This window comes from Oncorhynchus mykiss, chromosome 6 (genome assembly GCF_013265735.2).
Source record: "Oncorhynchus mykiss isolate Arlee chromosome 6, USDA_OmykA_1.1, whole genome shotgun sequence".
In the NCBI taxonomy this organism is placed as follows: domain Eukaryota; kingdom Metazoa; phylum Chordata; class Actinopteri; order Salmoniformes; family Salmonidae; genus Oncorhynchus; species Oncorhynchus mykiss.
Window position 1 is genome coordinate 26,806,459 of NC_048570.1, and position 16,921 is coordinate 26,823,379.

Genomic DNA, 16,921 nt, shown 5'->3' on the forward strand with positions numbered 1-16,921 from the left:
CCAGCTTCTCTATCACCTTGTACCTTGTTGCCAGGAACTTACTTTCTGCCTTGGGGATTAAGACCAACACCTTGTCTTGGACTTGGGCGCGTTGGGCCTTCTCCATATGTTCCCTTACCACTGGCTATATGGCTGTCATCCGCTCCCTCATCGTCTCCACGTGTTCTACCACGCTGCATAAGGAGGGTCGGTTGGGCTTCCCACACCTCCTTGGCGAGGTCCAGTAGGCCGTGTGTTCTACTCCGGTAGAGGTGATCAAAAGGGGAAAACCCGGTGGATAACTGGGGCACTTCTCAGACCGAGAACATTAGGTGGGGTAGTAGCTGCTCCCAGTTCTTCACATCCTGCTTGATGACCTTCTGCAGCATTTGTTTAAGTGTTTAATTGAACTGCTCGATGAGCCTATCCGTCTGCGGGAGAAAGACGGAGGTCCAGATCTGCTTGATCTGTAGGAGAGCACACAAATCTTTCATTAGGCGGGACATAAACTCAGTACCTTGGTCTGTCAGGATCTCATTCGGGATGCCCACCCGGCTAAAGAGGTGGAACAGCCCCCAGGCAATTCCCTTGTATACCTCCGCCCACAGGGGAATGGCCTCGGGATACCGGGTGGCATAATCTACTATTATCAGGATGTACTGGTGTCCTCGTGCTGTTTTTACCATGGGGTCCCACGTAGTCCAAGGTGCATTCAAAGGGCACCCGATGATCGGTAGGGGGACCAGCGTGTTTCAGAAGTGTGCTCTTAGGGCAGTGATTTGACACTCCGGGCAGCTGTGACAATAGTTTTCCACGGCCCTCCTCATCCCAGGCCAGTAGAACCGGGCGGCGATCCATTCCTGGGTCTTCTCAATTCCTAGGTGCGCCCCCAACAGGTGGGTGTGGACCAGTTGAAGAACGGTTCCCATGTACCGTCGTGGCAGCAACAGTACCTCTCAAAGTTTCCCCTGTTGGCGCGACACCTGATACAAAAGGTTATTCTTGATTTGGAAATGGGGGTATTGCCAGTCACTCACCCTCAGAAGTAGCTGTCCATCCACCGCTATCACTTGGGCTGTGGCGGCTTTCAAGTTCGTATCGGCCGGCTCATTCCTTTTTCCTCAGCTCGTGCATCCACAGTGTCGTAACCAGTCTTGTCCCACGAGGAGGGGTACTGGCAACTCCGGTACGGCACCCACTATCATCTGGCTTCTCCCTTGTGGCGTTGCGATATTGGCCTGTACGTTTGGATAACGCTTTGTGTCACCGTGGACACAGGAATCTCCCTACCACGTTCGGTCCCTTGGGCCAGCAGGCTCGTGGCTACAAGTGTAACCACACTCCCTGAGTCTAATAGAACTTCCGTGTCGTGTCCGTCGACCTTCACCGGGACCATGGATGCTGTTGGTTCATGGTGCACCCAACAGGTGGTGACATAGTTCACTGCGTGGCTCACCTCGTCTCCAGGCTTGCTGATGGCATCGACTCCTCTCGAGCTGGGAAATCCAGGCAAGGTGCCCTAGGGCGTCACACTCAAACACCTCCTTTGGTCTCCATCTACCTGGGGTCGGTGGCGGCGGGTCGGCACTCCCTCATCTCTCCACGGGTCTGCAGCCCTTTGGCCCTGCCTACTGTCTGTTCAGGGTATACAGCGGAGGGGCTGTCCTTCCGTCCCCCCCCGACAGTCCCCAACTCTGCCCGGCTCCCCCTCAGCAGGGCCTCAGTGTTCTGATATGTCTTCACTGCTCCCAGCTCCTCGCTTGTCATGGGGTAGCGCCCGTAAGAAGTGATCCAGGACCACTTTGTCTAAGATGGAGAGGGTGGATACGTCAGTTAGGAGCCATTCCCTGGTGATGTGTAGTAGGTTGCTCATCTGGGCTCGTGGGGAGGCGTCGGCCACAAACCTCCAGTCGTGGAACAGTATGGCCCAATGGGCCAGGCTGTACACGTAGTGGCTGAGTATCTCCCATTTGAGACCGTCGTAGTTAGCTGACTTTTCATCGTTAAGGTCCCAATAGACCTTTTGGGCATTCCAGGAGAGGAACGGGGCCAGCAGACTTGCCCACTTTGGCCTTGGCCATCCTTTTTGTGGCACTGTCCGTTCAAACGTGCCGAGGTATGTTTCAATGCTGTTGTCTTCCATTAGCTTGATTAAAAACTGGTTTGGATGCGATTCAGTAGCCTTGTAGCTTCCTGATTTCCTCAACGAGGCGGACAGCCGTTGGTCCTCTAGCATTTGTTCCTGAACCGCCTGTTGTGCTTGTTGGGCCCGGACTAACTGAGCTATCAACTCATCCATGCTGATGCTACGTAAACTTCAACCCTGATCTGACCACATTATCAGAATGCCTGCATTTTCCACCACTTACGGCAGACAAGGGGGGTTTGGTCAAGATGTTTAAACCGATCAGACACGGACAGAGTTGGATTAGCTCGGTTTCAAGTGTGTTTATTTAAATAACAAATTAAAATAAAATAATAGGTCTCCTCCAGGAGACCTCCCCCGGGATACCGTCTTCTGGGCTCCGGGGTCTTGCTGTATCCTGGGGGGAACAAAACTGAGCTCCCTCCATTTACTCTGGAACTGAGCACGACTATACGGGAGTAACCTCTCCTTCCCTAATCCCCTCTTCCCCTTTTGGTAGCTTTATGGGACTCATCCAGCTGGTGAGCAATCAGCCCTTTGATTATTCACCAACCACAATCAGCCCCGGGTGGTAGTTAGCCTAGTGTTTAGAGCGTTGGGCCAGTAACCGTAATCCCTGAGCTGACAAGGTAAAAACCTGTCGTTCTGAGCAAGGCTGTTAGCCCATTGCTCCCCGGTCACCGGGGATGTCAATTAAGGCAGCCCCCTGCAGCTCTCTGATTCAGAGCGGTTGGGTTAAATGCAGAAGACGCATTTCAGTTGAATATATTGGACAACTGAATTAGTCCTGGCAGGAGAGCCTGTTGAGACCTGGAATGTCCAGCAGAGGGAGCCATTGCCTCGTGATGTAGACTCCATCTGTCACCAGGCCTTGATGAGTCTCCCCCTGTTGGCTGCCCTGCTCTATGTCACAATATGCAAACTGATTTTCTTCACATGCCTGCCTGTAAAAGGAAAAAAATATGTTGGTAATGGTTGACAGTTACTCCAAATGGGTTGAAGTAAGTCAACTTAAAATCCAAATTTCAATCAGCTTAATATCTACATTTCTATCCATATTTAAATCTAAATAGTACAGTTTTGAGAATGACACAAATATTAATTTTCACAAAGTCTGCTGCCTCAGTTTGTATGATGGCAATTTGCATATACTCCAGAATGTTATGAAGAGTGATCTGATGAATTGCAATTAATTGCAAAGTCCCTCTTTGCCATGCAAATGAACTGAATCCCCAAAAAACATTTCCACTGCATTTCAACCCTGCCACAAAAGGACCAGCTGACATCATGTCAGTGATTCTCTCGTTAACACAGGTGTGAGTGTTGACGAGGACAAGGCTGGAGATCACTCTGTCATGCTGATTGAGTTTGAATAACAGACTGGAAGCTTCAAAAGGAGGGTGGTGCATGGAATCATTGTTCTTCCTCTGTCGGTTACCTGCAAGGAAACACGTGCCGTCATCATTGCTTTGCACAGAAAGGGCTTCACAGGCAAGGATATTGCTGCCAGTAAGATATTGCTCCCAAGAAAGTCCAGCAAGCGCCAGGACCGTCTCCTTAAGTTGATTCAGCTTCGGGATCGGGGCACCACCAGTACAGAGCTTGCTCAGGAATGGCAGCAGGCAGGTGTGAGTACATCTGCACGCACAGTGAGGCAAAGACTTTTGGAGGATGGTCTGGTGTCAAGAAGGGCAGCAAAGAAGCCACTTATCTCCAGGAAAAACATCAGGGACAGACTGATATTCTGCAAAAGGTACAGGGATTGGACTGCTGAGGACTGGGGTAAAGTCATTTTTTCTGATGAATCCCCTTTACGATTGTTTGGGGAATCCGCAAAAAAGCTTGTCCGGAGAAGACAAGGTGAGCGCTACCATCAGTCCTGTGTCATGCCAACAGTAAAGCATCCTGAGCACCCATTCATGTGTGGGGTTGCTTCTCAGCTAAGGGAGTGGGCTCACTCACAATATTGCCTAAAAACACAGCCATGAATAAAGAATGGCACCAACACATCCTCCGAGAGCAACTTCTCCCAACCATCAAGGAACAGTTTGGTGACGAACAATGTCTTTTCCAGCATGATGGAGCACCTTGCCATAAGGCAAAAGTGATAACTAAGTGGCTCGGGGGACAAAACCTCGATATTTTGGGTCCATGGCCAGGAAACTCCCCAGACCTTAATCCCATTGAGAACTTTGAGTCAATCCTCAAGACAAACAAAAACCCACAAATTCTGACAAACTCCAAGACTTGATTATGCAAGAATGGGCTGCCATCAGCCAGGATGTGTCCCAGAAGTTAATTGACAGCATGCCATGGCAGATTGCAGAGGTTTTATGAAGAAGAAGGGTCAACACTGCAAATATTGACTCTTTGCATCAACTTCATGTAATTGTCAATAAAAGCCTTTGACACTTATGAAATGCTTGTAATTATACTTCAGTATTCCATAGTAACATCTGACAAACATATCTAAGGACACTGAGGCAGCAGACTTTGTGAAAATTAATATTTGTGTCATTCTCAAACATTTTGGCCACGACTGTACTAATTTCAATCCATTTATTATCCATATTTCAATCAGCTTAATATGTCATACCTCACAATCACACAAATTTCACATCCACATTCAGTACTATTCCCAAACCCACTCGGTAATCTCTCTTATTATCCATGTGCAGCTTCAAAGAATCTCTTGTCGTTACTTGATATGCACCATATGTATCTCCTGTACATATACTGCTGGGGTGGCAGGTAGCCTAGTGGTTAGAGCGTTGGGCCAGTAACTGAAAGGTTGTTACATCGAATCCCTGAGCTGACAAGGTACAATCTGTTGTTCTGCCCTTGAACATAGCAGCTAACCCACAGTTCCTAGGCTGTCAATTTAAAGAAGAATTTGTTCCTAACTGAATGTATTCAAAAACACCTTCTGTTATTTGTAGTGGTTGCAGACCACGTGGACACTTCTTATAAATGCCTACAGACAGCTGTCAGTGGGGCTTTCCATGGTACCCTCTTCTCATAAAATAAGACTATGGGTACCTTTTTATGCATTACTCGCCTTGATTTAAAAAATATATATATTTTATTTTTATACAGTCATTTAAATTGACTTACTGAAATCAGTTGTGATCCCTCAATTGTTTGCAGATGATGTGTCTTCTCCTGGGCAGCTCACAGTAAGGGTCTGGTCTGGGGGGGTCTCATTGTCCCTCACGCTTCATAAAATGCGCCACCAGTTTTCCTCGCAGACCCCAATTGGAAAGCTCCACAGGCAGAATCAATCATCCAGTTCGTGACACCAAATTGTTGTGGAAATTTTTATACAGGGACACTCGAAGTCAATCTTAAATGAATCACTCTTTATTGTCAGAAAGCTGGAGAGGTCACAGTCAAACATAGATGCATAAAGTACCGGTCTGAAGTGAGCTCTAATGGGGTAGTCACATGAGTTCCCTTATATACTAACAAGTTATATTTGCATGATTTAGCTTATATTTATCATTCATAATTAAGGTTTGCTTCATTCATGTGACAGACCAATACCTCACGAGGCTTCTTTTCTCTAAGCTGAGACCTTGAAACTGAGATATCCTTTCTCTAAACAAGGCTCTGGGCGTACTGCCAAATTTTAGATATTGATAATGAGGATTCGGTCAATCAGTCACTTGCATTAACACAGAATTGGTTCACAGAAAAGCACAAACAGAACGTAGAAACGTGTTATTTGAAAAGCACAAACATAAACATTTCCATCACACCCATTACAGTGTTTTAGGTGTCAAGCTTATGGTCATGTTGCAGAAGTCTGCAGGAGGGAGATTCCTAGATATGAGAAGTGTGCAGGAGGGCATGAGAGAAAGGAATGTGTAATATTGGTGGAAACGTTGTGTATGTTAACTGTAGGGGTACCCATGGTGCTGGAGATCAGAAGTGTTCGTGAGAGAAAGGCAGGTTGAGGTTCCAAGGATCAGAGTAGTACAGAAGGTGTTGTATGCTGAGGCAGTGAAGAGAGTAGTAGAGGAAGATAGGTCAAGGGTGAGGAATCCTAAGAGGCTCCCTGTGAGTAGGCCGAGGCCAAAAGAGAGTGATAGGAATAACATGTGCTTCAGTAAGGTTGGTTACTTAGTGTTCAAACCTTGGTTATTATCAACTGTATAGCAGGCATAGGACATAAATCACTGAAAATATATGTTGTGGTGGCAGCTGCAAAGAAGTACTTGGGTGTACGAGATGTTATTGCAGAAGAGTTACAAGGTGTGTTGAACGATAATGTCCCGTCCTTCCCGGCTGCCAGCCTGGTATAGGATAAAATAGGGCCAAGTAGTAATGAGGTTTTAATGGGTATAGGCTTAGTTGGTAGGGCAATTTCTCATTCACTTTTCCCATCCTTTCTTCCCTCCCCTTTCTGTGTCACAAAATGTTATGAATTCACACTCCCAAAACAGTAGGCTGATACACAGCCCACACAATAGGTGGTGGCATGCACCTCTAACATATGTTTGCGTACCGCCATAATACCGTAGAAGAAGAAGCAGAGGAAGGACTGTATGGAAATAGAGAGGGCGTGACCTGAGGTTACAATTTCAGGTGAGAGCAACTGAAGGGAAGCAAAGGTTTTGTGCTGTTTCAGTCTGTCAGGACTCTTGGAAACAACTTTACCTTTGGAATATTGCTGAACAGAAAGGTAATTTGTATTAATTCATTGTTTGATTGTTGTCTTGAATACTGTCAAAATATTATAAATATGAGCTGATATAATCAAGAGTTACATTTTCAAATTCCTCACTCACTCAGCAACAGCCACTAAGTTGGAGAGGGGGATAATTAAGACTTACGTAAAATACAGTTGGTTATATTGTAGAGTATATGTCCTCTTGTAGTATTCCCCTAGTCTTGGACAGAATGGCCATATGCCATTCTGTCCAGAGTTATCTATCCCCCTCAGAAAGAGCGCCCCTCAGAAAGAGTGAGCATATTTTATCGTTGTAGTTTCAGTAGATGATAAAGACTACATATCTGTTAGCTGAGTAATGTTTCCTCCATAAAACTAGATCAAAATCACAATGAGGAAGTACACATTCAAACAATTCAGTTAATAATTGTAATCATATTTCTCTTGATGTGCCATACAGGTTTACCAATATGGTCACTATGCGAAAGTGCCTTACATGCTCAAGACTACAGTTGGCTGTGATGTTTGTGCTAACAGTTTATCTCAACACAGGTGAGTTGTCAAATAAATCAGGGTTTCCTAACCTAGTCTCCCCATGCTATCCATTATGTTGGGCCCTTCTGGCCCACACTGCACAAGACCACATTTTAGTTTAATTCATATCAAGGTTTTTCTGTCCAATTATCTTTGTCAGGGGATGTAAGATGTGCCTGTGCGACAGGCATTGACTGTACATTCCTACGCAACAGGTTTATTTCGCTCAATGTAAACAACAGTTGGGGTGGAGCCCAGACAGTGTCCCAGGTCATAACAACGTCAGTTTCTGCTGCATTCAATAGCCAGTGTCTGTCCTACATGTTGGATATATCAAATTTATCAGAAATGCATTTACACTTCTGTGAACTGCTAATGCAGTTTTTCCCCATTTAGAAGTTGTCATTTTAGTCTGTCCCTGCCTGAGGGACTCCACATTCTTTGTAAGTGTCAATCCTGAATGTGTGTTTTTCTCTGAACCCTTAGATGTCATAGAGGGTATTCAGATAACATCCACAGGGCCTCAGACCATTCAGAAAGCCCAGGGGGAGACAGTCAAGCTGGGGTGCACCTTCACCCCTGACTCCACTGACATAGGAGAACTGGACATTGAGTGGTTGAACGTCCGTCCAGACATGACCCAGAAAGACCAGCTGGTGAGACTACAGAGCAGGGGACAGAGGGGATCCTTGATATGGATAACTTATTGGAGATGAGGGTTTGGAGATGAAACATGCATTATCAAATTAATATGTTAGTCTTAACATCCACTCATATATTTTAGGTCAGACTAGTCTTGGAGATCTTATCCTCACCGTTTCAGTAAAAAAACGTGTTCTGAATATGTGTTATCAATACTTGTGTTTTTGTAGTTTTTGTCATTGAACTGACTCTATCTCTTAGATCTTATCTTATTCAGGAGGCAAAAAAGTGCATTATGGGGACCCCAGCTTGTCTACCAGGATGGACTTCACAGGATCCCCCGCACTGGGAGACGCATCCGTCTCCATCTCTGCAGTGAAAGCCTCAGACACAGCCACCTACCAGTGCAAAGTCAAGAAAGTGCCGGGTGTCGACATGCGAAAAGTCACTCTGGTAGTGATGGGTGAGGAAGGCTGCCCCTCCCAGACTGGTTTCTGTTTTACCAGTTTCATCATTCCACTGTCCTGTGTGCCGTTTTAAAATTTGCTCTCTCACCGAGATGGAATGTTAACACCCTGTTAACGCCTTGTTATCTCCGATACTTCCATCCAGCAGCCACACCTCTTTCCTTTGTTCCTATCAATATACCAAATTTCCTCTGGTGGAAATACACTTAGAAGAAATCAACAAGTTTACACATTGGCCCATTTTGCATTTGGTTGCAAAAATGCATATGTACAGTACAGGGGCGCAACTTTGGGTTTAGAAGCGGGGGGAACATAATTATATACATTTTTTTGTCTAGTCAGATTATTAACACACCAAACAGCCTACCCGACCACTCGGAGGTGTCCGCATGGTCCTAAAGCCCACCGTTGCTTCTTTTTGTATCACATTCCAATGATAAAACTGAGGGGGGGGGGGGGCAAAAATGCAATGTCCCCAGTGAAAGTTGCGCCCCTGGTACGGTACATCAAAGGAAATCTTTCCAAAGACACTGTTTTACCTCTATTCTCTTGCACCAGTTCCACCATCAATGCCTAAGTGCTGGGTTGAAGGTGGTGAGGAGAAGGGGAGCGATGTCATCCTCCGATGCAAGTCCTCCGTGGGATCCATCCCCATCGACTATGTCTGGACCAGAGAGAGTGGAGGGGCCATCCCACCCACAGCAGCACAAAGTAGGAACCAATAACTAAAGCCTCTAGATAAGACATGGCAACCATAACCATAGATATACTGTACATGTTGATATTCTGCGGTAAGGTGTGGCTTGTAGCTGGCAGTGATTGTCTTTGTGGGGGTTTTTTTTAGACTCTCAGACTGGAGATCTGATGATAAGAAATCACTCAGAGAGCTACATGGGAAACTATCTTTGTGTGGTGTCGAATCCTGTTGGCAAAGTGCAGTGTAAATGCACCCTGCACGCATACAACCGTAAGTTTAAAACCACAAATATCTTTAAGCCTGTTAATTGGGAGAAAGAAAGTGAGAACGGTGCATATGTGTGGACCTATTCCTTGGAACCTGTCTGAATATCTGGACCTTTTTAGCTTCCAACAAGGCAGGGACCATAGTGGGTGCTGTGATTGGTGGCCTGCTACTGTTGCTCCTCCTCCTGCTTCTCATCTGGCTTCTGGTCTGCTGCTGCCACAAGCGTCGCTATGAGAAGGAGGTTGCCCATGAAATCAGGTATGAAATATGACATTCCATACATTCCAAGAATTACAGGCTGCAGCAGACAAACTGGAAAATGAATTTAACTTCTACCTTTCTGTGCTTCTCCTCTGTGGCCTGGCACTACCCCTGCCCACCAGGGAGGATGCCCCAGCCCCAGAGAGTCGCCCCGCCAGCAGGAACTCCAGCTTCCGCTCGGTCGTAGGCTACCGCTCCCACCCAGGGGTGGTCTACAGCTCCGTAAGAAAGGTCCAGCCCAAGAGGACAGAATCAGGCCACAGCAGCATCTACACAGACAGGAGCAAAGGCACGCCCGCCCCCAGCGGGCAGCAGGCCCCTCCTCTGTTGAAATATGACAGCAGTTATGGCTACCCTGTGTAACAATGATTTGGGTTGGGATAAGAAACCTCATCGCATTTTTTAAGTGTCAGTTTAGGACATTTTACCAAACTTCCGTATAAACAGCTATCACATGCAGGCATAGACCGCCACAGTTGAGATGTCATAATACCCATAAAACCTAGCAGTCAAACAGAGAAATGGTTCCGATTGTTTTCCTCCATTTTTCCCATAGGGGGTTTTAGAAACACTTAAAATAAGGTCTGTGTTTTGTGTAGGCTTACCCTGGCATGACGTTTTGATAAGCATTTAAATTTCTCTCGGACAAGGTGACTTTTATCAAAATATTTGGCTCTATTTTCTCTGTTTGAAAATGCTAATTTGCATCAAAGTAGACATCATGCAAGACTACAAATCAGTGCAAGCTCCTGACACCTTTGCTAACAGGTAATGTGTCAATTTTAAAACTTGCACAAGACAGTTCACAGAATTGTCAGTATAAAGGAATTTAGCAATTCTTTTCAATTCTACATTTAGCTAACATGTAGATAGTTAATCGAGAGATTCTTACCTTTGCCTCGATTCGGCAGTTTTGTCCAGATCATCATGGTATTTGTAGTTCTTTATGATAGCCACATACAGGCAAATATATTGATAAAAGTCACCTTGTCCAAGAGATATTTACACGGTTATCAAAATGTCACACCAGGGTAAGCCTACACGAAACACAGCTCTTATTTTATTTTAAGTGTTTCTAAAATCCCCTATGGAAACAATGGAGGAAAAACGATTGGAACCATTTCCCTGTTTGACCGCTAGGTTTTATGGGTATTGAGATTCATACTGTGGTACTCTATTAAAGGATATGTTTTATGTATAATCTCGTTCCCAGCCAGAGCATGTGAGGGAGTTGAGCGGTTGGAAATCCAGACAGGGAGCCTAAGAAGGAACGAAAATGAATTATTTAGGCTACATAATTTAAATTATTTCAAGGCTATAGTCTACAAAAAATACATAGTGAAGCATTTGCGAGTGTGACACATTCAAAGAGCCACCTTTTGTTGTATTAAATCATTCTAGTTTATTAATTGCATATATAGGCTGTGACTTACTTAGAATTAAATACAAAATACACCAAAAAATGACCTATTAGTGCCTTTGAATTTGTTTAAATACAAGTTTGGCCAGTCTGTGGCTTCAGGCTCATGCATGGTGGGTGCCTGGAGAGACGGCCAGCAGCGGAGAATACCCTCCCCACACGTGCAGAGCTCCAGGGGATGCTAAACACCCCTTTGGCCACTCTTGCTGGGTAATAGGTAGGCCTGAATGTTTTTAGGCAAAATAACCCAATCAAAAAAGAAAGCTGCTTGAATGTGTGAATATGCCAGGCCTATTGGGCCAAAATCAATTATGGCCTGTTGTATAGATAATAGAACAAAAATACACTTAAGGTTTAAGAGATCAGATTTTTTGTTTAGAAATACTTTGCTACAATGACACAGTTATCTACCCACCTCGTACCTTTCTTTTAGCATGTGCATGCAGTAAGTACACGATCATACTTTCAGAATACGTGTCTTTTCAGATTCCACAAAGATTATTTAGTTGTGTACACTATATCACCGCACTCCCTCTCTTGCTCTTGGTCATCGTCTTGGTAAGTCACCTTCATTAAGCACCTGTGTGTTTCATCAGTTTCTTTTTGAAAATATTTAGCGAACTCCATGATAGTAGCTATAGTTAGCAGCACACAAGTAGACTGCAAATGCATGCTGGGCCGGGCATGCCCTGAGCTTGTGAAGTGAGTGGTACTGGCCTGAGCTCGTGAAGTGAGAGCGAAATTGGAGCCTGAGCAAAGCCCTACGCTCCAGCCTTCGGGAATCACGCCCCAGTCGAATTGGGAACGCTCTGCTCACATACTCTGTTCCCAGCCACTTCCACCCGAAGCTTAGCCTGGGGATTATTGGTGCAATAGTGCAATGGATAATATTTTAGTCACGTGTAGCTAAATTCAGGATTTTGATAATGAGAAAAAAAGGTTATATTTAAAGTGTATGTATGCAGTGAGTGTCAGATGTATGTGAGTGTCAGATGTATTTAAAAAAAATCTATGTATGTTTTAATTTGCCCAGGAGACAAGTAACTAAAATGTTTGTCATCCTTTCCATAATTTCCCAATAAAGCACTTTTTTTTACTAACTTGTTTATCAAATGTGATTAGTCTGTGTCACCACCTGAAAAAAGCAAATGACCCCACCCTCAACACGCCAAGCCAAATTCACGAGGGAACTCATTTTGACTAGTGATGCTGCAGATTTGATTGACAGACTTTCGTTGGAAATCTTTTTTTATGATGAGATGGAATAACATCGTGTGCCAGTCAGATATGTGAATATGATATTGATTTTGGTAGAAAACAAGAGTATGAAGCAGACTGGCTTCAGAAGTAGACAGCTCAGGGGAGAAAATCTGGCAGAAAGTCTATGATCAAAGAATTTTTTCTATCTATGTAGAAGTAGTGTGGAATGTCTACAATGATTGATTTGGCTGCAAGGATCTCTGGGTTTTTGCTTTCTCTTTTTGGTTTGTGCATTATCATACTATAGACCGGGTGTCAAACTCATTCCACGGAGGGCCGCATGTCTGTGGATTTTCACTCCTTCCTTGTATTTGATTGATTAATTAAGTTGACAAATTAGTAAGGAACTCCAATCACCTGATTGTCTAGGTCTTAATTGAAAGGAAACCCCATAAACCAGCAGACACTAGGCCCACCATGGAAGGAGTTTGACATCCCTGCCATAGAGCATAATACTGGATCTACTGTCGGGTTCAAAACAACTGGAAACTCTGAAAAATATGAGGTCAAATCATGACGTCAGTGATCTTCAGGTCAGAAAATCGGAGCTCTTGAAAGAGGCACCGAGTTGGATTGACCTTTGAAATCGATTTTTCTCAAGTTGGTTTGAATGCACTGAAGTCGGATGTCGAAGATTTCCAAGTTCTGAGCTCCCAGTAGTTTTGAACGCAGCATTAGTATAGCAGGGGTGTCAAACTCATTCCGTGGAAGGCCTAGTGTCTGCAGGTTTTTGTTTTTTCCTTTCAATTACGCCGGAGACAACCAATTGTGACCTTAATTAGTGACCTTAATTAGTGACCTTAATTCATCAATCAAGGAAAAAGCGAAAACCCGCAGACATTTGGCACTGTGGAATGAGTTTGACACCTGTAACTTAGACTCCTCTTTCTATACTGAACAAAAATATCAACACAACATGTACAGTGTTTCATTAGCTGAAATAAAAAAAACTCAGAAGCACAAAAAGCTTATTTCTCTCAAATTTTGTGCACACATTTGTTAACATCCCTGTTGGTGGGCATTTCTTCTTTGCCAAGATAATCCATCCACCTGACAAGTATGGCATATCAAGAAGCTGATTAAACAGCATGATCATTACACGGGTGCACATTGAGCTGGGGACAATAAAAAAACTCCTGATTTGCTGGGCCTGGCTCCCCAGTGGGTGGGCCCGTGCCCACCCATGCCCACCCATGGCTGCGCCCCTGCCCAGTCATGTGAAATCCATAGATTAGGGCCTAATTAATTTATTTCAATTGACGGATTTCCTTATATAAACAGTAACCCAGTAAAATCGTTGAAATTGTTGCATGTTGCGTTTATATTTTTATTCAGTATAGATTCAAGCCTGCCACAAATAAATAAGCAGTTTTCATTGTGCTCTTTTAAGGATTAAGGATTTATTCCTTTACAAGGTTGACCCTGTAAAGCAGAGCTGTTCAATGTCGATCCTGGAGGGCCAAAACACTTCTGGTTTTCATCCTCTCCTTCTAATCAGGGACTGATTCAAACAAGAGACACCAGGTGAGTGGAATTAACTACCAGGTACTGAAGCATTTCGGCTCTCCAGGACCAGAATTGAACAGCCCTGCTATAAAGTGATGAATTAACACAGAATTTTGAAGGTGAGCCAAAGGCAGGTTGCACCCTTTATGATACGTAAATTGACCTTGTGGGACGATGTGTAAATCTGTGGCCATAGCTCTAGGAAGTACATTTGCATGGACATTGGACCTCCTGCCTGAGAGGTTTTGTTCAGTATCTGTGGTTTGGCAAACCTGTCATGCTGCAGTACTTCTCGTACAGTAATTCCACCGGATATACACACATCTTCACCCCAGGCCCATGGAAATACCCTGCCACCACTGCCTTTTGCCATCCCCACCATGCAAATACTGTTGTGAATAGAGTTTGATGCTTCTCTATAAATTCCAATCAGGCTACTCTGAAATCAAAGGGTCTGTGCCTCAACTTGCGATGCCGTTCTCAGTCAACATCTTCAGGCAACTTCTAAAAGCCATCCTTTGACCTTTTTTCAAAAATATATTTTCATCTTCAACGCCAAGATTTTGAATCAGACAACCTATTTCAAGTTGTACTAAAATATCCAAGAAAAAACATCAGACGCAAAGGGATCTTTTTCTGAGGTAAAGCTGCATCCAAAATAGCCACACTCAACATGGTGTAATTGCTTACCTTACCCTTGTGGACTTTAAAATGTTTTCCAATGAATTTTCTATTTGTACATTTCTTCTACAGGGAACAGAAACCTTGGTCTGATTCAAATGAAGAAAACCCTTGACTGTCTGTGTTAAGTGAAGAATTTGAAAGTAAATGTCATATTAAAAAAGCTTGCAAAATATGGTATTGAAACATTCGAGCACTACCTCCCCCTCAACCTCGAACACACCTTAAAACACTTCAAATTATCTGGTGGACGTTGTTTAAAGAACCAACAGCACCATGCAAGGAGATAATAAGGTGACTATCTGGGTCATAACTGGCCTGATGGCCGTCCTCACCATGTTCTTCAACCTGTTCATCTTCCTGATGAGCCTGAAGAGCTATAAGCAGAACAAACACTGGACCCCCTGTGAGACCATCATCACAGCCCTGTCCTTGGCCAATGGAGCTCACCAGCTGCTCTGCTATCTCTGGATGACCATGACCGAAATAGACAAAGACTGTCGACTGGAAGAGCTGTTCTACTCCTTAATGATATTGACAGTGTTCAGCCTCAAGTTCACTATCATGTGGACCACCTCCTTCCTGACCTTCTACTACAGCACCAAGCTAGTGATCGAGCCCATCCACTGCTACACCAAGATCCAGGAGGCCATCCTGAAGCACGTCACCACTGTGGTCCTGGTCATCCCTATGTGTGGTCTCAGCACGTGTCTGCCCATGCTGACTGTCCTCGTCCCTGAGAACAATACATCGGAAAACAAGAACTGCGGTTCCATCATGCCTAATGACACCCCTGGCATGATCTATAACACTGTTTATCTAGTCCTCTCTAATATCCTACCGGGAGTTCTGATGGTAAAGTGTTGCATATCCATCTCTGTTCACCTGGGCATCCATCTCCAGCACATGAAGGCCAGTACCAATGGTTCCCACGCACCCAAGCTGGGCTCTGAGATGCGGGTGATACGCATGACCCTCGCCCTGGTGGTTGTTTTCCTCTGTTTCATGGTGGTTGATCTATATGCGTACTATCAGGTGACGGTGAATAAAGAGAATGCTATTCTGCTCTCTTTTCTCTTCACCTCCATCTATACCACTTTCAGTGCCTTGGTTCTTATCTACGGTAAGAAGACATTCTGGAAGGTTCTCCTCCACTCTTACAATGTCGGCCTGGATGAGTTTCCCTGTCTGTCCTGCCTAAAGGTGCCAGAGACCAAATGCAAACCCAGCTCTGCTCACACAGTCAAACACTGAGTCAGACCAGGGTAGCCACAATGGCCTTGGGTACATTAATTTAACATGTTGCGGTGAGCATTCTGGCACAAAAATGGTCACCGTGCATCACCCAGGTGGGTGACCCACATTGGTGGTGATGAGGTGAGTTTCCCCCTGCTATGTAAAGCATTTTGAGTATCTCTGTTAGAGAAAAGCACTATATAAATCAAATTAATTATTTGCATGAATATGTTTGGATAGTATGGATTTAGAGTCATCTTATTGTCTGACCACTTAACTTCATAATTAGGTTCAATGTGTGGCTTGTTTTTCCAGGCATAAACCTATATTAGATATATAAAAGAACATGTGAATAAATATTATAGTATTTTAGCTAACAGCCCTGTCTGTCTCTGTTGTTTAATGTTCTTCTCAGTATAATTAAGAATATTTTTCAATGTGGTGTAGTTATTAATTCATGAATAACCTATGTCTTTTGCCATTACAGATATTGATTAAAGATTTACAGTCCATATTAATATCATGGCTACTCATTATAGGGCTTTGCCATAGCCTACAATAAATGCCTCTATTTCGCCTTTGTTTCTCTCATCTCAACAGCTAATATCCAGTGTCAGTTTCTATCTTTTTCAGTTGAGAGCATAGCGAATGGGATTCTTATGGTTCTGTATATTCCTTTGACATCTATACCAAGGTCATTACTAGATAACCAATCAAGACACTTTACCAATCAAACTGCATTTGGAAAGGGTGGTTAATATTTGCTGAAAATCTGTACGATGTGATGTATAGTGGTTGCATACACATTCTGTATAACCTCTGCTCACAAACCATCTAGAATATTAAGGGAAATATGCAGGGGTGGAAAGCATACTGAAATATCCTACTCCAGTAGAAGTACTGTTACTTTAAATACATTTTACTCAAGTAGATTTAAAATTACTGGTGTAAAAAAAAAAAATACTAAAGTAAAGGTAAAAAAGTAGCCCATTTAAAAAGTACTCAGAGTGAAAGTAATTGAGTTACTATTTTATATAAAAACCTTAATAATTAGCTACCTTTGCTAAGGTTACTTGAAAGTTGTTACACATGATCTTTGCCATGCATTAAATTGAAAAGGAAGAGAGGAAATTAATGTACAGAAGGAATTTAT

General features: G+C 43.9%; 2 protein-coding genes across 2 annotated transcripts; both read left to right on the forward strand.

The window, feature by feature from the left end:
* Positions 1 to 6,673: 6,673 nt before the first annotated feature.
* Positions 6,674 to 12,185, forward strand: LOC110525626 (coxsackievirus and adenovirus receptor homolog). Its single transcript, XM_021605909.2, has 8 exons — positions 6,674 to 6,809; positions 7,258 to 7,349; positions 7,818 to 7,987; positions 8,235 to 8,436; positions 8,999 to 9,151; positions 9,285 to 9,407; positions 9,524 to 9,662; positions 9,788 to 12,185. The coding sequence occupies exons 2-8, from the start codon at positions 7,268 to 7,270 to the stop codon at positions 10,026 to 10,028; spliced, it is 1,110 nt and encodes a 369-aa protein (XP_021461584.2). The 5' UTR covers positions 6,674 to 6,809; positions 7,258 to 7,267; the 3' UTR covers positions 10,029 to 12,185.
* A 1,674-nt stretch (positions 12,186 to 13,859) lies between these two features.
* On the forward strand, positions 13,860 to 16,720 carry LOC110525020. The gene is made up of 2 exons (XM_021604981.2): positions 13,860 to 14,492; positions 14,605 to 16,720. Exon 2 carries the CDS (start codon positions 14,809 to 14,811, stop codon positions 15,784 to 15,786), a length of 978 nt encoding a protein of 325 aa, XP_021460656.2. The 5' UTR covers positions 13,860 to 14,492; positions 14,605 to 14,808; the 3' UTR covers positions 15,787 to 16,720.
* Positions 16,721 to 16,921: the final 201 nt, after the last annotated feature.

What these genes read in the sequence shown, in the direction of transcription:
- LOC110525626 (XM_021605909.2), top strand. Translation starts at nt 7,268, where the DNA reads ATGGTCACTATGCGAAAGTGCCTTACATGCTCAAGACTACAGTTGGCT. An exon ending in AACAGTTTATCTCAACACAG is followed by an intron (nt 7,350 to 7,817) that starts GTGAGTTGTCAA and finishes CTGAACCCTTAG; the next exon opens with ATGTCATAGAGGGTATTCAG. An exon ending in TGACCCAGAAAGACCAGCTG is followed by an intron (nt 7,988 to 8,234) that starts GTGAGACTACAG and finishes TCTATCTCTTAG; the next exon opens with ATCTTATCTTATTCAGGAGG.
- LOC110525020 (XM_021604981.2), top strand. Translation starts at nt 14,809, where the DNA reads ATGCAAGGAGATAATAAGGTGACTATCTGGGTCATAACTGGCCTGATG.